The 24921-nt window shown below is 47.2% G+C and overlaps 1 protein-coding gene across 1 annotated transcript; it reads right to left on the bottom strand.

Annotated features, from left to right (window-relative positions):
• On the bottom strand, positions 1–18938 carry LOC103250633 (docosahexaenoic acid omega-hydroxylase CYP4F3). Its single transcript, XM_008049228.2, has 13 exons — positions 18900–18938; positions 18301–18499; positions 13698–13842; positions 12534–12587; positions 12314–12441; positions 9663–9784; positions 8788–9058; positions 7831–7897; positions 7537–7666; positions 1006–1139; positions 850–914; positions 603–685; positions 1–178 (listed from the first exon to the last, which is right to left on the bottom strand). The coding sequence occupies exons 2-13, from the start codon at positions 18496–18498 to the stop codon at positions 1–3; spliced, it is 1575 nt and encodes a 524-aa protein (XP_008047419.1). The 5' UTR covers position 18499; positions 18900–18938.
• Positions 18939–24921: the final 5983 nt, after the last annotated feature.

Genomic DNA, 24921 nt, shown 5'->3' with positions numbered 1-24921 from the left:
TCACTGGGGGCCTGCCCTCACCGGCTCCACTCGCAGCCAAAGCCCGCCCTCTGCACGCAGGACCAGCTCGGGTTTCCTGCGGGGCTCCTTGTCATCTGGCAGGATGCGGAAACGCAGCAGCGTGAGCGCCAGGACCACCTTCATCTCAGTCATGGCGAACGTCTGCCCGATGCAATTCCTGGGGGCGGGGATAGGGACGGTGACTGCACCCAGGATTCCCATCGGGCCCCATCACGCCTGGAAGCTGGCCCGGGATCCCCACCACCACCAACCCCACCCAGATCAGCTTGAAGGGCAGAGAGAGGTCCCGTGCCTGGGACCTCCATGTGAGCTTGCATATCCCCCGAGTCTGGTCCAGACTCCAGCCCCCAACTCTGACACCAGCGGGAGGGGGAGGGGCTTTGAGAACACCGAGGACCCCCCTGACCTTGTACAGCTCCCATTCTCCAGACCTGTGCCCATAACCTCCTGAGGAGGGGAGGAATGGAGAGCTGGAACTCCGACCATTTGCAACTAGCCCTGCCTTCCCCACCCCCACTCCGTCCCCACTACCATGCCTCGCCCCCATCACCCCATCCCTGCCTCAGACACGCTGCCCTCACCTGGGCCCTGCCGAGAAGGGAATAAAAGCCAGAGGCGACCTCTCCTTGATGTTTTCTGGGTCAAAGCGGAAGGGGTCATAGACCTGGAGGCAAGACCGAGACAGGCTTGCTGGGTGGGATCTCCCAGGAGAGCCAGCCTTGGAGTTGTGTGTGTGGCAGGGGAAGGTGATACAGACTTCCCCAGTCCAAACCCTGCTCCCTCTCCTAGGACCCCTGCAATGGACAAGGGTTTGGGGGTGGACATCACCTCAGGGTCCGGCCACACTGCTGGGTTGTGATGGGTCCCGAAAATGCTGATAAGGCAGATAATACCTGTGGGAGAGGAGGGCAGTCAAGACAAGTCCCACTACTGATGGGCTCCTCTTCCTGCCCAGGAGTCTCCTCTCCTTGACAAGGTGGGCACCTTTAGGGATGACGCGGCCATCAGGGAGCTCAATGTCCTGGGTACAGCAGCGGGAGATGACCGGGACTGGGGGATGCAACCGCAGACTCTCCTTGATGCACATGGTCAGGAAGGGCAGCTGGGCCAGGTCCTCCCTAGGAGACCCCAATGGTTACCCAGAGAGCACAAACAGAATCTGTGCCTAGTGAGACCCTTTCTCCCTGTAATAAAATGAAGTCCAGATGAATCAAATATTTGAGAAGTATAAAAGCAGAAGTACCAGAGAAAAATCAGTCAGCTATTTTTAAAAGATTTTTCTTCTAGCCGGGCTCGGTGGCTCAGCCTGTAATCCCGCACCTTGGGAGGCTGAGGTGAGTGGATTGCCTGAGCCCAAGGGTTCGAGACCCGCCTGGGCAACTTGGTGAGACCTCATCTCTACAATAAATAAATAAAAAAATTAGCCAGTTAGCCGGGCTCGGTGGCTCAGCCTGTAATCCCGCGTCTTTGGGAGGCTGAGGTGAGTGGATTGCCCGAGCCCGCGGGTTCAAAACCTGCCTGGGCAGGCGAGACCTCATCTCTACAATAAAATCAAAAAATTAGCCAGGCGTGGTAGCACGCGCCTGTAATTCCAGCTACTTGGAAAGCTGAGGCGGAAGGATCGCTGGAGCCCAGCAGGTTGAGGCTGCGGTGGCCGGGAGCGGCCACTGCACTCCAGTCTGGGAGATAGAGTGAGACTTCAACTCAAAAAAAAAAAATTAGCCAGTTGTGGTGGCATGCACCTGTAGTCCCAGCCACTTGGAAGGTTGAGGTGGAAGGATCACCTGAGCCCAATGGGTCGAGGATGCGATGGCTGTGATCATACCACTGCACTCCATCTGGGCAACAGAGTGAAACTATATGAAAATAAAAAATTCAACATCCAAAAGACAATTGAAAAGAGGATAAGGATAACAAATTTACATAAATATAGATATCCTTTGTGGTGAGAGAGCAAACTCTAAATGCAAGTGTGTAAGAAACGAAACTAACATCTAGTGTTTTGCTCTTATAATTCATTGTACTAGCGTTACTAGCAAGTGCAATTAGGAAATAAAGGAGCATAAAGCAATTTGATATGTGGGGGGAAATGTATCATTCTGGCAGATAGTGATTTTATACTTAGAAAACACAAGAGAATCCACTGAAAGAATTTGTATAAACATTACAGATTAGGCCGGGCGCAGTGGCTCATGCTTATAATCCCAACACTTTGGGAGGCCGAGGTGAGTGGATTGCCTGAGCCCGCAGGTTCGAGACCAGCCTGGACAACTTGGTGAGACCTCATCTCTACAATAAATCAAAAATTAGCCAGGCATGATGGTGTGTTCCTGTAGTTCCAGCTTCTTGGAAAACTGAGGCAAAAGGATCACCTGAGCCCAGCAGGTCGAGGCTGCAGTGACTGTGAGTATGCCACTGCACTCCAGCCTGGGCGACAGAGTGAGACTCCAACTCAAAAAAAAAAATTACAGATTTAGTAAGGGAACTGATTTTTTTTCCTTAATCTTTCTTCTTTTTTGTGTGGCTATTTAAAATTGTAATACATTGTACACCTAACTGGTTCAAAATGTGTAAACTATACATCACCCACCCTATGGTTAACACCACCCACCTTCCCCCCCACACACACAGGTTGCTTAGTTTATTATCTTTTATGTATTCCTCCAAAGCTACTTTTTAGCAGCTTAAAATATATATACAATAGCACACTATATACTTTGTGTACTGATCTGTATCATCTCTCATTTGACAATGTGTCACTCTCTTGCTGTGTATTTCCTGGGACTTGTCTCAAAATAGTGTTTTTCTTTTCTAGAGCTATAAAATAATTTCCCCATGGTTTCTTCTAGCACTTTTAAGACTCCTTTTTTATCTTTTTGTTTTTAACGTTCATTTTAGAGTTGTAGGGTGTATGTGAGGATTTGCTGCATAAGGAAATTGCGAGCTGGTGAGATCTGGGCTTCTAGTGAGCCCTCTCTTCCCCTAGTAGTGGACATAGTACTCAATGGGTGGTTGTGTGCCCCTTATCTCCTCCTCCCTGCCTCCTCCCACTAGTAGTGCCCAGCGTTAAGACTTCTTTTTTAAAAATTTAAATATTTGATTCATCTGGATGTTATCTTGTTCTAAGACATGAGAAGCAGATTGAGTTGACTCTTTTCCAGTCAACTCTTCAGTTGTCACAAAAGCTTTTATTAAATAATCTACCATTTTTCTATTGATATGAGACACATAGCAAGTATCATGTACTATGTTCATTAGGCATAAAATTTACATACATAATTAGTTTTTTCCAGATAGAAATAACAACTAACAGAAAATAACAGTAAAAGATAAGCTGCTAGGACAGGCGCGGTGGCTCAAGACTGTAATCCCAGCACTTTGGGAGGCTGAGGCAAGAGAGTTGCTTGAGCCCAGGTATTCGAGACCAGCCTGGGCAAATTGGTGAGACCTCATCTCTACAGTAAGTCAAATAATTTGCCAGGCTTGGTAGCACGTGCCTCTAATTCCAGCTACTTGGAAGGCTGAGACAGAAGGATTGCCTGAGCCCAGCAGGTCAAGGCTGTGGTGACCATGAGCATGCCACTGCACTCCAGTCTGGGTGACAGATTGAGACTCCAACTCAAAAAAAAAAAAAAGATAATGTTCTAATAATATAAAGTGCCTGGATTAAATTGAGTGAGAAACATAAAATCTCTACAATCCAAATGAATTTATAAATTTCCCTCAACCCCAATAAAAGATATATCTACCCAAAATGGCAGGCGTATCTAAGGGTTCATTAACAAAACATGCATAAGATCTCTAAACAAATATTCTAAACTCTATTACAAGACTAAAGATTATTTGACTAGATGAATATCCACACCACACCCTGGGGTAGTATGTGTCAGTATTGTAAAATAACCCATTTTCCACATGTCAACCATATATTTGAGTCAGCAAATAAAATATATTTAATTCAAATGAAAATCTACCTTTTTTAGGAACTTGATAAACATACTATCAAATTTCCCTGGGCAAATAAAAGCTTATGAAGAGCTAGATCAATCTGAAAATAGAATATTACAAAGGGAAAAGTCACTCTACCAGAGACTAAAAATTATTACAAATCCACAATAATAAAGATGGTGTAGCACTGCTGCAAAAACAAGAAAATAGACCCAAGGGATAGAACAGAGAACTCAGAGACAAACAGGCAAATACGTGAAAACTTCACATTTGGTCAAGTATACCTCACAAAACCCTGGGCAATGGATGGATAGTATGGCTGTAAATGAAAAGTTGGACAAGTTTAACTTCATAAAAATTCAACAAAAGTACCTCCCTAAAGTCAAAAAGTAATCCTTTACAACACGATACAGAAAAAAATTAATTTTAATGCACATATGATAAAGGACCCAAGGAAAAAGCGCAAAAAAAAGAAAGAAAACCACTTCCAGAAAAAAAAAAAAAAATGACTTATCAACATGTGCAAAAGATTTTCAGTCTCACTCTTCTTTAAAGGAATGTCCATCAAAAGAAGAAATGTGAAAACTGATAAAGATTTAAAAACTAATAATATAATAATACTATTGGTAAAGATATGGGAAACTTTGTGCATCCAACTCAGTTAATAGGAACGTATTTTCAACCATAATTAAAATTGCACGATGTAAATGGTCTCTGATTCAGCAATTGCACTTCTGGGAATTTGTCCTGCAGAAATGCCCCACATGGAAGCAATGGTCTCTGTGCACACATCCCAACTCCAACAGACTTAACTTAGCAAAAGGTTGAAAATAAGACAAATATACATCGATGGGAATATGTTTAGACAAATGATGCTACATCCACACAAGAGAATATATACAGCTTCCCAAAAGGAGGAAATAATCATCTGTCCTATCACACATTGCAGGCTGAAAGGTAAATCAGCACAGAGACTCTGGAACGCAAGTTGGCAATATCTGTTGTAATTTAGAATGTTTGTGCAAGTATCTTCAACCTAGGGGTGAACTCAGGTTGGGCGCAGTGGCTCACACCTACAATCCCAGTAATTTAGGAAGCTGAGGCAGGAGGATTGTTTGAGCCCAGGAGTTCAGGACCAGACTGGGCAAGACAGCAAGACTTCGTCTCTACAAAACATTAAAAAGAGCTGGGCTCAGTGGCTCAGCCTGTAATCCCGCGCCTTTGGGAGACTGAGGTGAGTGGATTGCCTGAGCCCGCAGGTTCGAGACCCACCTGGGTAGCGAGACCTCATCTCTACAATAAATCAAAAAATCAGCTGGGTGTGGTAGCACATGCCTAATTCCAGCTACTTGGAAGGCAGAAGTGGAAGGATCGCCGGAGCCCGGCAGGTCGAGGCGCGGTGGCCGGGAGCGGCCACTACACTCCAGTCTGGGCAACAGAGTGAGACTCCAACTCAAAAAAAAAAAAAAAAAAAATTAAAAAGTTAGCCAGACATGGTGGCACACGTTTGTAGTTCCACCTATTCTTAGGAGGATGAGGCAAGAGGATTGCTTGAGTGCTGGAGTTTGAGGCTGCAGTAAGCCATTATTATGCTACTGCACTCCAGCCTGGATGACAAAATGAGACCCCAATTCATAAAAATAAAAATAAAAACACATAGGGGTGAACTGAATAAAATATGGAATGCCTGGATGCTGTGCAGCATGCAGAAAAAAATAGCTATAAGACACATTGTTGGGTGAAAAAAAGTTACAAAATGTATGTGTATATAAATGCAAAGGGGCAAAAAGCATATGGTTATACATATGAAGATAGACGAGATGAGAGATAGATTACATAGATATAGATAGCTGATAGAGATAGATGATTGATAGATGTTAGATAGCCGATAGAGATAGATAGATAGATAGATAGATAGATAGATAGATAGATAGATAGATAGATAGATAGACAGACAAACCCATGGTTCTAAAGATCCCTTGGAAGAAAGGAAGGGGACTAGGTGGAGTGGGAAGAATATTAAAGATAAACCTATTCTTCTCTGTAATGGCTCATTTACCAGTGCAAAAAGAATTTATTATCAATCACTCGTGATTTGAGGTTTTGTATGACTAGGGCTTACATGCAAATAATCAGAGTGGTTTATCTCTCTACCCTCCAGGATCTTATATCATAAGACTTCAGGTTAAAAATAGGACTTGAGCCGTGTGTTGGCTCACGCCTGTAATCCCAGCTACTCTGGAGGCTGAGGTGGGAGGATCGCTTAAGACCAGGAGTTAAAGACCAGCCAGGGTGACATAGGGAGATCCCATCTCAAAAATAAATAAATAAATAAAAAATTTTTTTTTGAGTTGGAGTCTCACTCTGTCGCCCAGACTGGAGTGTAGTGGCCGCTCCCGGCCACCGCGCCTCGACCTGCCGGGCTCCGGCAATCCTTCCACTTCTGCCTTCCAAGCGGCCGGAATTACAGATGCGCGCTACCACACCCGGCTGATTTTTTTTTTTTTTATTGTAGAGATGAGGTCTCACCAAGTTGCCCAGGCGGGTTTCGAACCCGCAGGCTCAGGCAATCCACTCACCTCAGCCTCCCAAAGGCGCAGGATTACAGGCTGAGCCACCAAGCCTGGCTAACAGTAATAATTTAAAAGCAAACTCATTTCCCAAAACTTACATTTTGAGAAAAAGAAAAGAACTCAGAGATATATTGTTAATGTGCAGACTTGTATCTATTTTAAATACTTTCATTTGTACAATCTCCACTTTCCTCATCTCATCATGACTCATTCCTTCTCTCACCCCTTCTCTGTCTCCTTTCTCTCTCATCCCTTCTCCTTCTCCCTCTCTTTTTCATCCCCTCTCTCTTCTTCCTCTCTCTATGCCTCTGTCCTTTCCCCTCACACACTACCCTATCTCAATATCTCCTCTCTCCACTTTTATCCAGGATGTCTCCTTGACCTACAGCACTGTAACACAAGGATACTCCCCTATCAGGCTGGGAGCCCCTGGAAAAGAGATCCCTGGGCTGAGTCCTTCCCAGGTCGCCAGAGCACAAAAAGCTGCTGTGCACACAATCAGGTGGCAGAAGGGCAGTGTGGTAGTGTTTACTGAATGAAGACTGGATAGATGGATGAAGCAAGTGTTTTGGGCAAGAGATAGATGACTTTTACCTCCAGGTGCCCTTTATGAGTCCCTGGACTGGACAGTAGGATAGGACTTAAGGTGCAGAAGAGCAAATATTCAGGAAGTAAAGAAGTTTGAAAAAATTATATTTCAGGGAGAAAAGAAGGGAGTGGAGGGGAAGTTCATTTACTGAACATGTGCTACGTGGCATCGTTGGCCCTCACATCTTGTCACCAATTCTCTCAGCGGCCCAGATCTTTCTGTCCTAAAAGCCTGCAACCTTTCCCCTGTTAGCCAGGCTGGGTACCAAGCCCGGTCTCTGGTCTGTGTTCTTATTCCCACTGAGCAATAGTGGGCAGAATTGACCAAAACAACTTTCCCTCTCCCCACCTGGGGAGCAGATCCCATGAGAGGATTCAGGAAAAGACCTTGAGGCCCTGCACTCACCATTCCATCTCTTTGGTCTCGCGGTTGCTCAGGAGGTTTTGCACCTCATGCCGACATTGCTCCTGGTATTCTGGGTGCTTCGCAAGGTGGTACAGGACCCAGGAGAGGCCACTCGCCGTGGTATCATGGCCTGAGGAACAGTAGGGAAGCGTGAGTCTCTGGGCTGCTTCACACCAGGCACCCACACATTAAGGTTTTCATGGGAGAATGGAGGAAGAAGGAAGATGGACAGAATAGAGTGACCAGGGATGGAGGGACTCCTGTCCACACTGTAGTTCACACTGGGACCCTCACCTTCAAACATGAAGGTGTCAGCTTCTGCTCTTATGTCCTCATCTGACAATTCTTTCCCATCTTCATCCTGGAGAGAAGGCACGGCCCCTCAGATCACACTAGCTCTGAGGTTCCCGAGTCTAACCTGGCACAATCTCTAAAGATCCATTCACCTTCCAGAAGTGCAAGCCCACCCTACACTCCTAGATCTCTCTTAGTCACTATTGCCAGAGCCTCCACCCCATGGGCTCCCTTCCAGGCTGCCTTGCCTTTTATTTTGTCCCTGGTGGGATGAATCAATCATCCATGAAGATTTTCATGTTCTTGCATAATGAGAGCTTTCTGAGAAAAAGTTACTGGCAACTTGGGTTCCAAATTAATTAAACTGCAATTTTCCTTGGAAGTTAGAGATTGAGTATTGCTCTGAAAATATTTGCTCACATTCTGGAGTGGTAAATCTGGAATCTTATCCTGAAGACTTTTGGGTTGTAAGCTTACAGACTTTGGCATCTCACTGAAGAGGAGTTACAGATGTATACATGGCATTGACATAAACAAGGACAAAAGCATAGTCATAGACATGAAGAGATAGACATAGACACAGAAGAAGACAGACATATACACAAAGATGTGGACATGGACAAAGATATATACATAGGGAAGACAAAAATATAGATACAGACCCAGACAAAGACATAAACATAGACATATAGATGTAGATGTCTGAAAAAATGTGACAGACTAACTTATTAACTTGTAAATCGAGGAAAATCTAGACTCTACAGTTTCAGACTTAGTAGTCCCCTACAAGGAATGTTCCACAGATTCATCTCTAAAACTTATCACTGGCCTGTCCTTTCCTTTCCCAAAATAATTTCCTTGGTACCCCAGTGCCCTCTGAGTCAAATCCAAGTTCTCTGTGACATCTGGCACCAAGCTGAATTCTGCTTCTTGAATTCAGATCCCAGAGAAGCCTACCTTGCTCAACAGAAGTACATCAATGAAATCCAAAGTCTTGGACTTGGTCTTAACCTTTAGGAAATCATCAACACCCTGGCTAGTGAGGATGTGGCGCCGCTCCTGGATGACGGCATCTGTGAAGTCATGTACCAGGTCACAGGCCCTGCGGAAGCACTGCCCATCATGGGTGAGGTAATACAGGAAGTCCAAGTGTAGGAGGATCTGCTGGTGTCTTTTTGCCACAAGAGCACTGAGCTCCAAGATGGCAGCAATATATTCACTGGGCTTTCTGCAGGATGATGAAATAAGGAAGGGAACAACTTAACACAGCTAAAACTGAGGAACCCCTCCCATCAGGAAACCGAGTATCCAGAAGCAGATGACCCAACATATACACAGTGGAGATCAGCCATGAGACTCGACTCTTCCGAACTCTCTTCTCTCCCTGCCTCCCATCTCTACAAGCTGCCTCTTTGCCCTTAGACACCCAGAGCATGACTTGAACATCATGCCCCTCTTCTCTCTCTCCCACCCAGTATCCAGTCCTGGGCCTTCTCCTTCCTGAAACGGTCCACAAAACTCAGATCTTATCCTCATCCAAGTGGTCCATGGTCTAGCCCCACCCTAGCCTTCCTGCATTCAACGTGAACTCCACTTAGTGGCTATGTAACAGTCAGTCCTCCCCAGAGCTTGGTTCTGACCATTCCAACAGCTCAAACTCCTTCAGTGGCTTTCTGAAAACTTCATGATAAAGTTCATACCAGCCCTTCAAAGAATAACTATGACACAACTCCTCCAGGAAGGCACTTCTGGTTGCCCTGATCAGGCCTCTCACCCTGATCTACCCCCTCGGGTCCATGTTTCAAGTGCCCAGACCCTAGGCAAGAACTCACTCCTGACAATTGCTGTCAAAGCTGAAGACGCATTTCTGCAGACTGTCCAAGGTCATGAGGCTGATGTGTTCAAACATGTCCAGACGGGCACTGCCCTTTGAGGCCAGGCGCTGCCACTTGGCCTGTCCAGAGAAGGAGAGAGCTGGATCTGGGCCCTGGCTCTCTTGAGACCCTCCCCAACCCCAACCACCAGGACGGATTTCCTGGAACCATCATCATCAGTTTCTCTCATCCCCAGAAAGGAGCAGTTTGGGTGGAAGTGGGAGCTGTTACTATCAGAAGATGAAGACCCAAAGTCTTTGAGTCAGGAGACCTGGGTACAAATTCAAATTTTGCCTCCCTGTGGTCTATGTGCTTTTGGTCAATTCATTACCCTCTCCTGGGTTCCACCTGTCAAACTTTCAGTAATAGTTGAGATGACCTGCTTTGGTGCCAAATAAACCAGGTTAGAGCCCTTGCTCCTCCACTACTAGCTCACTTATTAGCTGGGTGAACTTGGGTAAGCTCCTTAATATCTCTAGCCCTTAGGCTCATCATCTGTAATGAGGCAGACACAGTGTCTCCTTCATACAAGGTCCAACAATTAAGTTCACGAACTCATCCTAGAAATGATTCTACATATCTCGGTACTGAATATTGCTATGTCACCTTTGAAGGACTTCCCTTGGGAAGTTATGTACTGATGCCAGTGCCTAGTTCACCTGTCAAAGCAATTTTGGAACTCTTTCTGGAATGACTATCAGAACCATCGTCGTATTACCCTGGATGTCATGAATGTCATCAAATGTCTTCCTTTCAATATTTCCTGTATCTTTGGGTAAAGAAAAAAATCACTGGGGGCCAGATCAGGTGAGTAGGCAGGGTGTTCCAATATAGTTATTTGTACAGGGCTACCAACGTAAGCGCACGGTAGCAGGTTTGTGAATATAGTTGTCAGACCTCAACACATAACCACTTTCCAGAAAAAGAGTTCCAAAATTGCTTTGATGGGTAGACTACACAGTAGTGTTGATGCATAGCTTCTCAGGGGGAGTACTTCGAAAGTGGCCATAGTGATATTCAGCAATGAGGTATGTAGCACTTTTTCTAGGATGGTTCATGAACCTAATTGTCAGACCCTGTGGAGTTGTTAAAATAAATTAGACAGTATATACTTGTATCATTTAATTGGCACACAGCATTGTTTCTGCTATATTGAGTTTTCAATAAATGTTGGCTTTCCTCATCTTGTTTTCAAATATGTTGGAAGAGGCCATCCTATACAGACCTTGAGCATGCCTTTTGGGCATGCCAAGAATGCAAGACCCTGGTGTTTTTAACTTGGGTCATTTCTCAAACTTCTGTTTACAGAGAATAACCTTGATGAATAAGGTAATGACTCCCCGGACACACATCAGGCTTGCTTCTGCCTGCTGTAAAAGTAGATTCCCTATACTCCTCCCCTGTGACACAACATAATACATCAGCAGGCATCTATAGAAGCCGCCTGGGTTGCCCTCATGAAATTTAGATGACTACAAACCAGCAAGAAGCACATGCTGCTTGCTGTACCATGAGTAATCAACTGCCCTTTGTCTCTGACCCAGGAGTCTCCTGTCTTCTGGAAGACTTCAGTAACAAGCTAACTTAGTTGCAAGTTAGAAAAAAAAATCCTAGACTTCACAAAGCCCTGCCCCCCAGTTGTTCCCTTCTCCCTAGGTCTACATCTTTGCAATGTGATTTTCCAGCAACTTCCATTAAGAGATGGGGCCTATTTTATACTCCTCCCAATTGATCCTATGACTTTTGACTTTGTTTTAACTTTTTTTTTCTTTTTTCTCACTGGTCTACACATCTGTTTTTGCTGCACAAGAAATTTAGCCCTGTACATGCAAGGCCTCAAAAAATTTGATTACTGACTTGTAACTGTTCCTCTCCATGAAAATCTTTAGTAAAAGAGACTTTTAACTTTCTATGGGCAGATATCATGCGGCAAAAATGATGAGGTAATGACTGTAAGAGACCTCAGCCTCAAGAGGCATGACAACCTCTTCTCAATCCCTTAGTATCCTATCTTTGCTATGTAAACATTACAGTGTGCCTTCTGGGGGAAGAGAATCACGGGAAGGAAAGTCCAGAATTCCCAGCTGAGGCCATTCTAGATCACCCTGAAACCAACTAAGCCCCAAACATGTAGAGAACCAAGCCAGGATCAGCAACGCTGTCTACCTGACCCTCAGCAGTTCATATACCATGAGTGATCCCATCCAAGTTAAGAAGAACCAGCCACCACGTATCCCACAGGCTTATTAAAAAATAATCAACCCTTTAAACTGCTTTAAACCAATGAGTTTTGAAGCGGTTTGTTACTCAGCAATAGCTACTATGCAATCTTTATAATCATGCTTGAGTTTACAGGGCTTCTGTGAGAGAAACATGGAAATTGACACCTTCTGAGCATCTATTATGTGCCAAGGATATGACTTCATCACATCATATTAATCACATGTTAGATAAGGATTATTATCCCCATTTTATGAGGAAACCAAGGCTCCGAGAAGAAACACAATGGTCCCAAACCCACCCAGCAAAGCCAAAATTCTAGATCAAGTGTATCTATGATTCCTCTACCCCCAAATCTCAAGCTAGGACTCTAGATCCAAGGAACTCACATGCATGATGTTCACACTCTCATTGAAAATCTGCACATAGGGCTTCAAGATGTTGAAATGGAAGGCAGGTGTCAGCATCCGACGGTGGCGGCTCCACTTGTCACCAGCACTCAGCAGGAGCCCGTCCCCTAGTAGGGTAGCCGTGGGCAGTGGGCAAGGGCAGCACCTTCCCTTTGCCCCAAAAGGTTGTCCCCAACCCCCTTCACCTGCAGTTACTCACCCAGCCAGGGCTTCAGGAAGCTGTAGAAGACCACATCCTTGGGTGCAATGGCAGCTGACACAAATGAGACCATCAGGGGCCACAGAGAGGGGCAGGGGAGGGACTTTGGGTGTGTAGAGTGGAAGCTCCCAGCCAAAATTTACAGTTCCCACCTTTAAGCCCAGCATAGCAGGAAGCAGGGGAAGGGCAGAAAGAGAAGGGTAAATGGAGGATCCAAGGGGGGGCCAGAACAAGGATACAGCAGCACAGTAGAGCAACAACATGACTTAACATGGCACAGCATGCCCCTGCATGCCTGGACATGACTTTTATATGGTTCAACATGTTTTGCAATACCCATGCACAGCCCAACACTCTACAAAAACCTTTAGAGGGACCTAGGAAATGTATCTGCCCCAGCACTCTCTAATGTCTACTTATATGGACCTGGGACAGGGGACATGACCCTGATTGTGTTAACATGACCGTACATGATCACAAAATACATGACAACCTCTAGCAAGACACAGTATACTCTAACATACACATGAGACAATCGGACATCACCACAGTGTGCCCCACAGATAGGCTTCAGATAAGATTTATATATGGTCCCTTTAATGTCCCAGGTGTGAACAACACTGTTCCTTAGGCATGATGCAAATGGACCTTAAGATCTGCCTTAGACAAGACTCAAATAATGTCTCAGACATTTCACTAAAGGACACTGGAGCCCAGACCTCAGATGAGCCCCAAACATAGTCCAAATGTGACCAGCAGGAGAAAAAGGCTATCTCAAACAAACAACATTTCAGACAAGAACCAGAAAGATTCCTACATTTCCCAAATGTCCTTGGCCTTAGCTGAGCCCCAGACATGACTACCTCCATATGATCCCAGGGGTAAACATATACTTGATGCAACCAGGTATAACATATTCCAGGTGTTATCAGGGCTCAGGTATAAATATACACAAGACAAGACATGGTCTTCCAGCAGACGTTACACAGACATTCACCAAACATAAGTGGATAAGACCAGGGTCAGACCAGTGGAAGTCCAGGGAAGACAGAGGCAGCCGCATCTCCCTCACAGCCCCACCTGTCTGCACTCAGGTCACCCCACTGGCTGGGAGTAGCACAGAGACCTCAGCAGTGGGCCAGAGGAGGCTGGTGCAGTGTCTACCTGGAGCAAAGAGCACGGGCTTGATGTAGGTGGGGTGGAAGACTCGGATGATTGCATGCCAGGGCCCCACCCACCAGCAGCACACGTCCTTAAAGGTGCTCGCCAGGCCCTGTGTGTATAGGAGACCTTCCTCCGAGCTCTGAATCTGGAGAAGAACACACAGGACCAAATTCACGCTCTTCCAGGCTGCTGACAAGAAGGGTCTGCAGGGAAGAGACCCAGACCCAAACCTTGGGAACTCTGAGCAGCATATCACTATCCTCTCTGTGCTGAGCCTCCTCCTGGGCTCCCTCCCCACAGCTCTGATCCACGACACTCCTGGTCCTTCAATTACAGACACAGACTAACTCTCTCATCATCTGGATCCCAAACACCATGTTTCCTTGGTTTCTTCTCTATCTCATTTTCCAGACAAGACTGAGGTTCTGAACAATAAACTCACCTGCCCAGGGTCCCCAGATAGTAAGTGACATGACTGAGACAAAAGCCAGGTCTGTCTGAATCCACAATGCTATGATCTTAACCACAGAACTGCTTTGTGCCCTCAAAACTGGGAGCCAAGTGCCTGCCAAGACTGGGCAGTCAAAGTCACATTCATTGGGTGAAAAAGTGTCCTGTGTCCCAGACTAGGACAATTTAAGTAAATCATGGGCCATTTAAGGAAACTTGGGGGAAAGGTGGGCTTTTCAATGGCAACCAAGATTCTGGGGTTCATTGATGACACCATAAGGGAAAAGGCTACTTCAAAAAGTGGTGGGCATAATGACACACATCTGTAATCCCAGCACTTTGGGAGGCTGAGGTGGGAGGATTACTTTAACCCAGGAGCACAAAACCAGCCTGGGCGATATAGTGAGACCCCATCTCTACAAAAAAAATTAGCTGGGTATGGTGGTGTGTGCCTTTAGTCCCATCTACTCAGGAGTCTGAGGCAGAGGATCACCTGAGCCCAGGAGGCTGAAGCTATGGTGAGCTGTGTTCATGCCACTGCACTCCAGCTTGGGCAAACAAAGCAAAACCACAACTCAAAAAAAAAGAAAAGTGATGCAAAGAAGGGTAAGACCAAGAGAAGGAGACCGTTTCCTTTAGACACTGTGTAGGCCTGGACTGCCCAGGCCTAAAGGCCATTCTGTCTAGACTTTAAAGTCAATAGATTCTTTCTCTTTATTTAGACCGATGGGATTGAGTTTCTGCCACTCACAAATGAAAGAAACATCAGCAGCCACTGATACCTGGGACCTGTCCAGAGCCACTCAGCATTTGGAGGTCAGAGTCATGGTCTCTGTGTGACGCCACCCTTTCTCCAGCTCAGCCTAGCCTCTCCAAGGATGGGAGGGGCAGAGGGCAAGGGAAGGGCACCAGGCTGGCCTGGGTTCTGAAGCAGGAGAGCAATGAACTTAGGGTGTAAGACCCACAGGATGGAGTAGAGGGAACCACCCACATCAGAGATGAACGTCACATAAATAGCAGCCCAGATCCTCCACCAGCCACAAATTCTTCTGTTGCTGTGGGTGAGGGGATGGACAAGGTTGATGCCAGACCTGCCAGGGGTCCTTAAATACTAACGATGCCCACTGCATCACTCTGTACCCCCCGTTTAAAAATTCCTACTCATCATTCCAGACCCCACTCCAGCAACCCTCTCCTCCAGGAAGCCTTCTAGCCTGCCCCAGCAGAGACCTTGTTCTCCTCTGGGCTGTCATGCCCCATCTCCCTCTGGCCCATTCTTGACCCCACAAAGTTGGGGTGTCTCTTTCCAGATCCATCTGCTCAAGCTTGGGGGTTCCCACAAGTCATGGCCTTGGATTGAGGTCTTTTGGAGGCAAGAGTGGCACCCAGATCACCAGGGTAGAATGGGGCAGATGCCAGTGGGGGAAGGAGATAAGTAGACGTTGATGAGTACATGAAGGGAAGAGGAAGGTGGCTAAGAGAGAAGGGGGAAGGAAGGACCAGGGTACAGTGGGGGCCACACAGAAGCTTGAGGCAAGAGGCTCACAGATTTCAGATGTGCCACAGCACCCACCACCAGGTGTTTCCGATGGGTACCTGAGGCATTGATGACAGATCGGATGATGTCAGGATGGCATAGACTGATCATGGGGGAGATGGGACCCATCCAGGTCATAAAGCCTTGAGGATAGGTAGCCACCAGTTGGGTAATGACCCTCATGCCCTCATCCGTGGGGTTGACCTACAAACAAGTTGGTGTGATCACCTCCTGAGATGGTTAATTTTAGATGTCAACTTGATTGGGCTAAGGGATGCCCAGATGGCTGGTCCAATATCATTTTGGAGTATGTCTGTGAGAGTGTTTCAGATTAGATTAGCATTTGAATCCATAGTAAAATGAGCAAGGAAGATCTGAAGATCTGCCCTCCACAATGTAGGCAGATATCATCCAATCCACAGAGGGCCCAGATAGAAAAGAAAGGCAGGTGAAAGGCAGGGCATGATAGTTCAAGTCTAATCCCAGCACTTTGGGAGGCAGAGGTGGGCAGGTTGCTTGAGCCCCCAGGAGTTCAAGACCAGCCTGAGCAATACAGCAAAACCTCATCTATACAAAAATCAGAAAATTAGCCAGGCATGCTGGTACATGCTTGTAGTCCCAGCTACTAGGGATACTGAGGTGGAAAAATTGCCTGAGCCCAGAAAGTTGAGGTTGCCATGAGTTATGATCATTGTGATCATGCCACTGCACTCCAGCCTGGGTGACAGAGTGAGATTCCAACTCAAAAAAACAAAAACAAAAGGCAGAAGAAGGGCAAATTCCCTCTCTTCTGAAGCTAGGACATCCATCTTCTCCTGCCCAGACATCACAACTCCAGTTCCTCAGGCCTCTGGACTCACACTGAATTGCACACCAGCATCCCTGACTCTCCAGTTTGCAGACGGCACTTTTTGGACCTTCTTAGTATCCATCAACATCTAAGTGAGTTCCCTCTTCTCTGTTTTCTCTTCTCTCTTCTCTCTTGTCTCTTCTCTTATCTCTCTTTTCTCTTCTCTCTCCTCTCTCTCTCTCTCTCTCTCTCTCTCTCTCTCTCTCTCTCTCTCGCTCTCTCTCTCGCTCTTGCTCTCGCTCTCACTCTCTCACTCTGGCTCTCCAGATATGAATATACTGTTTACATACAAATAAATAAGTAAACAAACGTGTATCTTTTTCCTGCTCCTTCTTTTTTTTTCTTTTTGAGTTGGAGTCTCACTCAGTCGCCCAAACTGGAGTGCAGTGGCCACTTCCGGCCACCGCAGCCTCGACCTGCTGGGCTCTGGCGATCCTTCCGCCTCCGCCTTCCGAGTAGCCGGAATTACAGGCATGCGCTACCACGCCTGGCTGATTTTTTGATTTATTGTAGAGATGAGGTCTCGCCAAGTTGCCCAGGCGGGTCTCGAACCCGCGGGCTCAGGCAATTCACTCACCTCAGCCTCCCAAAGGCGCGGGATTACAGGCTGAGCCACCGAGCCCGGCTTCTGCTCCTTCTTTCTTGGGGGTGTCTTCAAGTCTTAAAGATACATACCAAAGCAGATGGAGAAGACGTGCTGTCTGCTCACAGGGAGGCCCATCTTGGCTCGAGAGGAAAGATTGTTTTTGTCCTGGGAGTAGTTCCAGCCCAAGGAAAGTCCTTATGAGGTGGGCTACTCATGGGTGAGTCAAGTCATGTCCCTAGGGCTAGTCCCCACATCCTGTCCTGTCCTGGCTGGTCCTCACTGACTCCAGGTCCTCCCAGGAACAAGGATCATCACTCTGGGAGCCTTTCGATCTCAGCAGCCCTCAGGGAGCAGAGGTGATGCTAACTGTCCCTCCAGATGGTGTCTCCCACCTGTGAGCACCTTCTGCACACCAGGCCCTGTGCTAGTGCATCCTGTGCACCCATCCATCATGCCTGTGGACTTGCCCCTCAGTGCTACCATTTTCACATGAACAGACCGAGGTCACATCACCCAAAAAGGAAAACAGGTCTAACTCTGAGGGCAAGGTCTGGGGGTGGGGAAGTCAATGAGACTTCTGAAGAGGAAATGAGTGGACAGCTTTTATCAAGGTTGGGCAACAGGACCTATTGGGACATCCTAGTGGAGAGGAACAAGACAAGAGGAAGGAACTTCAGGAGAAGGAGGTGGTGGGAGACTGCCCACAATGGTCTTCTGGCCCAGATGTGCCCTGTAGCCAGAAATGGACCAGGCAAGTTGCAGACCCCGGACAGTAGGCTCAAGAGGCCTCAGTTCCAACAGTGGAGAATGCAGGAGCACCAGAGGGTCCCTACTCTGTGTAGCTCATTCCGGAAGCCTCACAAAAGTGCACCAATGTGGGAAAATAGTGAAGAAAAGGATTCAGAGCAGGCCAGAAATGAGAGGACAAGAAGAGGAGAAAGGCTTGGGATGGCACAGGAGAGAGGTGAGTGAGTGAGTAGAGGAATGAGTGAATGAGTAGAGGAACGAATGAATGAGTGGAAAAATGAGTGAGTGAGTAGAAGAGTGAAGGGCCTCCTTCCAGCTTCCCTGTTGTCCCAGGCCCCAGCCTACCCCCACCCCAGCTCCCTGGACCCCATTCCCACCCCTCAAGAAGTCCTTCTACCCTGATACCCCAGATCCATCCTGCTGCCACACTCACCAGGCCCAGGTGACCCAAGAACCAGTTCCGTTTGGGGGGCTGCGGGAAACACTGCAGGCGACGGCAGTTGTCATAGAAGGCATAGGTCCAGGCCAGGATGCGCGCCAAGAGCCAGGAGAACCCGACCAGCAGCAGGAGCTGCCATAGGGACACTGCCACCGGCCCAAGGCCCATCCAGGACAGGCTCAGGTGTGACATCCTGCAGGGCAATGGGATAGAAGGTGAGTTCCTGAGTCCAAGGTAAGGGCCAAGGGAGCTCCACGGACAGTGGAGAGGGGCTGGGCCTGCAAGGTGCTGGGGACAGGGCAGGGAGGGCTCAAGGATGGGTAAACAACTGACAGCTAAGGTTCTGAAAGGCTTAGCCAAAACCAGCAGCCAACTGGCCTCCAGCAACCCACGAAGCTCCAGAAAGTGAAAGAGAGAGAGGCTGATTAGAGTCCAGGAAGGCCCTACCTGAATGCTGGGAGGTTGCCAGGGGTTCCGTTACCAGGAAACCACCTGTCCCTCAGGCCAGGAGCCTGGCACCACTCCTGCCTTGGGCAGTGTCCCTCTCTATCCCAGGGGAGGACGCTCCGGCCCCACCACCCCCAGCCTGTCACCTTCTAAAGAAACAGCTTGTCCCACATAGCCTCTTCTCTTCTTCTGCGGGGAGGTCTTTGTCCCTGACCCCTGATCTAGGGGAGGCTGTGAAAGGCTGGGCTGGGCTGAGCCAACCAATCCCTACAGACCTGGCTGCCTCTCCTGTGCCTGGGCAGCTGGCCAAACCTGGGGCGGAACCTGCTGCCTGCACAGGAACCAGTTCAGGATGACACAGCACAAGCCCTTTATCCTCAGGTTTCAGCCCCTCCCATGTAGGTTGGAGAATAAGTGAGGAATGATCAAAGATGACTCTGAGCCCCAACACTTATAGCCACCATGCCCTCCCAAGGCCAGGGTACAGCAGGTAAAAGCATAAAGTTGAGAGCTCAAGTGCTAGGCAAGCAGAGCCAGGCATGCCTTGTCCCTAAGTGTGGGCCAGGAGGATATTGTGAACCATTTCTCAGTGCAGAATTATGCAATTTAGAGACAGAGGACTCTGGCCCCCACTGCACAACCTGGCAGGTGTTCAAGACCTGCCCCCAGGCAGCCCAGGACCCTGTTGGAGACATGACTGCCTGGAGCAGGAACAAAGAATCCGGCTTCCCTAGGGATTACCTGGGTCAGATTCTAAGGATAAAGAGCTCAGCTGGAAGATCAACCCTGGAGGCTGGTCTCAGTGAAAGGGGACTGAGGTGGAGGCATGGTGGGTAAGGCTGAACGTGACTGTGAGCAGGCGGGGTCCAGGCAGGGGTGGTCAGAGCCCAGAAAGCCTAAGTGGAGTCTCCTCATTCTGCCTCATCCTTGCTCTGACTGTTGGCAGCCTTCTGGGCTTAGTCCTCCCACCCTGGAAACAGAATGCTGAGTGATGTTCTTAGAGGGGGACAGAAGTGGACTTCACAAGAGAGTGATCCTCAAAAAGAGGGAGTGAAGTAAAGGGGCTGACAACTAGTCCTTGAGCTGCTGTGTGCCAGTCTCTATTCTGTACAAAAGACTGTATGAAAAGAACTTCTACTGTGTGTCAATACTCTAAATAAAGGATGCCTATTGTGTGCCAGGCTCACTATATAAAGTGTACATACTGTGTGCCAGGTGTTCTCGATTAATCTGGTATACCATATGCCAAATGCTCTACATAAAGTGTGTTTACTGTAAACCAGGTGCTCTCCATAAATCTGGAATACTGAATGCCTCATATTCTATATAAAATGTGCCTACTGTGTGCCAGGTGCTCTACATAAAGAATACCTATGGAGTGTCACCTGCTCTGCATAAATCATGCCTGCTAGACCGGACGCAGTGACTCACGCCCGTAATCCCAGCACTTTAGTAGGCCGAGGTCAGAGGGTTGCCTGAGCCCACAGGTTTGAGACCAGCCTGGGCAACTTGGTGAGACCTCATCTCTACAATAAGCTAAAAAAAAAAAGATTAGCTAGGCTTGGTGGCACATGCCTGTAGTTCCAGCTACTTGGAAGACTGAGGCAGAAGGATTACCTGAGCCCAGCGGTCGAGGCTCCTGTGGCCGTGAGCAGCATGCTACTGCACTCCAACCTGAGCAACAGAGTGAGACTCCAACTCAAAAAAAAAAAAAAAACATGCCTACTGAGTGTCTCCTAGTCTACATAAGGAGAGCCTATTAAGTACCAAGTGCTCTACATAAAAAGTGCCTACTGACTTCCACCTCCTCTACATAATGAATGCCTACTGTGTGCAGTATGCTCCACATAGAGGGTGCATACTGTGTGCAGCCGGCTCTACAGAAACTGTGCCTGCTAATGATGCTGGTTCTACATAAATAGCGCCTACTGTGTGCTGACTCCTCTACCTAAAGAATCCCTACTGAGTGTTGCCTGCTCTACACAAAGGGTACCTACATGAAAGGGTACCTACTGAATGCCACCTGCTCTATATGAAATGTGCCTACTGTGTTCTGCCGGTTCTGCATAAAGAACAACTACTAAGTGCCACCTGGTCTACATGAAGAGTTCCTACTGAGTGATACCTCCACCATATCAAGTGTACCTACCAATGCTGCTTGCTCTGTATAGAGTGCCTACTGTGTGTTGCTTGCTTTAAAGAGTCCCTACTGAGTGGAGATGCTCTACATAAAGAATGCCTACTGAGTGCCTTTGCTCCATATAATAAGTGCCACTGAGTACCAGGTGCTCTACATAAATGGTGCCTACTGAGCGCCAGGTGCTGTCCATGAAGTAGGCCTACTGATGCTGCCTGCTTCAAATAAAGAGTAGCTATTGAGTGTCACCTGCTCTAAATAAAGTCCTACTGAGTGCTGCCTGCTCTGCATGAAGACTGTCCACTGAGTCCCACCTGCTCTACAGAAAGACTACACCTACAGTAAGCCATCTGCTCTCCATAGAGTGCCTACTGAGTGCTACCTGCTCTACTTAAAGTAGACCTACTAAGTGTTGCCTTCTCTACATACAGTACTTAGTGCTACCTGCTCTACTTATGAACACCTGTTGAGTGTCACCCGCTTTACATAAAGAGTGGCTACTAAGTGTCATGTCCCACCTAGAGTGCTTACTGAGAGCCACTGGTCTACATAAAGACTATCTACTGATGCCATCTTCTCTACCTACTGAGTGCTGCATGCTTTGAATGAAGAGTGTCTACTGAGTGCAGGTGCTCTACATAAAAAATGCCTGCTGATACCACTTATTCTAAGCAAAGAGTACCTATTAAGTGAAGTGTCACTTGCTCTACATAAAATGTGCCTATGGAGTGTCACTTGTTCTATATAAAGTGTATCTACTGAGTGCCACCTACTTTACACAAAGAGTGCCTACTGTGTACTACCTCCTCAATATAAAATGTGTCCACTAAGTGCCACCTGCTATACCTAGAGTACCTGCTGAGTGCCACCTTCTCCATATGAGTGCCAGTGAGTGCCACATTCTCTACATAAAGAATACCTTCTGAGTGCCAGATGCTCTACATGAAGAGTGCTTACTGTGTGCCACCTGCTTTACATATAAATACCTACTGAGTGCCTCTTGCTCCTTATAAGTGCCACTGAGTACCAGGTACTCTACATAAATAGTGCCGACTGAGTGTCACATGCTGTCCATGAAGTTTATCTACTGTGTGCCTCTTGCTCTACATAAAGGGAGCCTACTGCATACCAGCTGTCCTAGATAAATAGTACCTACTGTGTGCCACCAGCTCTACGTAAAGAGTGCCTACTGAATTCCAAGGCTCTACATAAAGGTTTCTTTTTTTTGAGTTGGAGTCTCACTCTTGTCGCCCAGGCTGGAGTACAGTGGCATGCTCACGGCCACCGCAGCCTCGACCTGCTGAGCTTACGCGATCCTTCCACCTCAGCCTTCCAAGTAGCCGAAACTATAGACACACGTCACCATGCCCAGCTAGTTTTTGTGATTTATTGTAGAGACAAGGTCTCACCAAGTTGCCCAGGCTGGTCTCAGATTCCCAGGCTCAGGCAGTCCTCTTGCCTCCACCTCCCAAAGTGCTGAGATTATAGGTTGAGCCACTGCGCCCGGCCCTTTTTTTTTATTTAAAAGACGTAGGATACAATTCAGCATTTGGTAGATAAGTGGTCATCATACAGATAAAATTTGGGCCTCCCCTACATAAAGGTTTCTACTCTGTGTTGCATGTTCTGCTTAAGCAGTGCCTATCAAATGCCACTTGCTCTACATGATGAACAGACATGCCTGCTCTGCATAGAAAGAGCCCATTGAGTGTCACCTGCTCTACACTGAGAGTGCCCCTGAGTGCCGGTGCTTTAGATAGGCGGTGACCATGGATGCCACCTGCTCTTTATAAAGAGTGCCTACTGAGTGTCCTCTGTTTTAATTGAAGTGTACCTACTGAGTGTCACCTGCTCTACATAGATGGTGCCTACTGAGTGTCACCTGCTCTAATTGAAGTGCACCTACTGAGTGTCACCTGCTCTAATTGAAGTGTACCTACTATCACCCGCTCTACATAGATAGTGCCTACTGAGTGTCCTCTGCTCTAATTGACATGTACCTACTGAATGTCACCTGCTCTACATAGATGATGCCTACTGAGTGTTACCTGCTCTAATTGAAGTGTACCTACTGAGTATCACCCGCTCTACATAGATAATGCCTACTGAGTGTCCTCTGCTCTAATTGGCGTGTGCCTACTGAGTGTCACCTGCTCTACATAGATGGTGCCTACTGAGTGTCACCTGCCCTAATTGAAGTGTACCTACTGAGTGCCACCTGCTCTAACTGAAGTGTACCTACTGAGTGTCTCCTGCTCTACATAGATAGTGCCTTATGAGTGTCCTCTGCTCTAATTGACGTGTACCTACTGAATGTCACCTGCTCTACATAGATGATGCCTACTGAGTGTCACCTGCTCTAATTAAAGTGTACCTACTGAGTGTCACCTGCTTTAATTGATGTGTACCTACTGAGTGTCACCTGCTCTAGTTGAAGTGTACCTACTGTCACCTGCTCTAATTGCAGTATACCTACTGAGTGTCACCTGCTCTACATAGATAGTGCCTACTGAGTGTCCTCTGCTCTAATTGACATGTACCTACTGAATGTCACCTGCTCTACATAGAGGATGCCTACTGAGTGTCACCTGCTCTAATTGAAGTGTACCTACTGAGTGTCATCTGCTCTAATTGATGTGTACCTACTTAGTGTCACCTGCTCTAGTTAAAGTGTACCTACTGTCACCTGCTCTAATTTAAGTGTGCCTACTGAGTGTCACCTGCTCTACATAGATAGTTCCTACTGAGTGTCCTCTGCTCTAATTGATGTGTACCTACTAAATGTCACCTGCTCTGCATAGATGATGCCTACTGTCGCCTGCTCTAATTGATGTGTACCTACTGAGTGTCACCTGCTCTAATTGAAGTGTACCTACTGAGTGTCATCTGCTCTGCATAGACGATGCCTACTGAGTGTCCTCTGCTCTAATTGAAGTGTACCTACTGAGAGCCACCTGCTCTACATAGATAGTGCCTACTGTCACCTGCTCTAATTGAAGTGTACCTTCTGAGTGTCACCTACTCTAATTGATGTGTACTTACTGGGTGTCATCTGCTCTAATTGAAGTGTACCTACTAAGTGTCACCCACTCTACATAGGTAGTGCCTACTGAGTGTCTCTGCTCTAATTAAAGTGTACCTACTGAATGCTACCTACTCTACATAGATAGTGCCTACTGAGTGTTGCCTACTCTACATGAAGTGTACCTACTGAGTGACACCTGCACTACAAAAAGAGCCTACTCTGTCCTTCCTGCTCTACATAAACAGTGGCTACTGTTGTCACCTGCTCTACTTAAAGGCTACCTACTGATGAAACCTGCTCCTCAAGAGTCCCTAATGAGGCTAGAGTCCCTCTAGAGCCACTTGCTCTAGATAAAATGTGCCTACACATTGCTGCCTGCACTGCATAGAGTGCCTACTGTGTGTCACATGGTCCACAAAAAGCATGTCTTCTGCATGCCACCTGCTCTGTGTAAAGAGTGCCTATGGGTCACCTGCTCTACAAAGAGCCCCCTACTCAGTAAATGTAATTTTAACATGAGTGAAGCTGTCCGAAGACAAGGGCAAGAAGGTCAGAGTCTGAGACCATGCTGGAGACATGCAGTGTTGTGGCAGACCTCCAGGCCCAGATTTGGATCCAGTTCTGCTACTTCCTGGCTATGTGACCTCAGGCAAATCTTTGGACTTTTGCGCCTCATGTTCCTCCTCTGTAGAGGTTATATGGTGGATGGAATGGCTGGTGGAGGTAACTCTGAACGTAGCAGGAGTAGGAATTTTTCAGCTGGGGCCCAGGGAGGTGAACTGACCATTCGGGGGCACTTCATCATCCTGACAGAGGGTGACTAATTACATATATTAGGAAATAATACACAAAAAGTAACAGTGTTTGCCTTAAGCCGGGCTCGGTGGCTTAGCCCGTAATCCCGTGCTTTGGGAGACTGAGGTGAGTGGATTGCCTGAGCCCGCAGGTTCGAGACCCGCCTGGCAACTTGTCGAGACCTCATCTCTACATAAATCAAAAAATTAGC

This window comes from Carlito syrichta, unplaced genomic scaffold (assembly GCF_000164805.1).
Source record: "Carlito syrichta isolate Samal-C Ts95f unplaced genomic scaffold, Tarsius_syrichta-2.0.1 Scaffold130776, whole genome shotgun sequence".
Classification (NCBI taxonomy): Eukaryota; Metazoa; Chordata; class Mammalia; order Primates; family Tarsiidae; genus Carlito; species Carlito syrichta.
The sequence above is the reverse complement of the archived record's forward strand: the minus strand, read 5'-3'. Positions and strand labels throughout refer to the sequence as shown.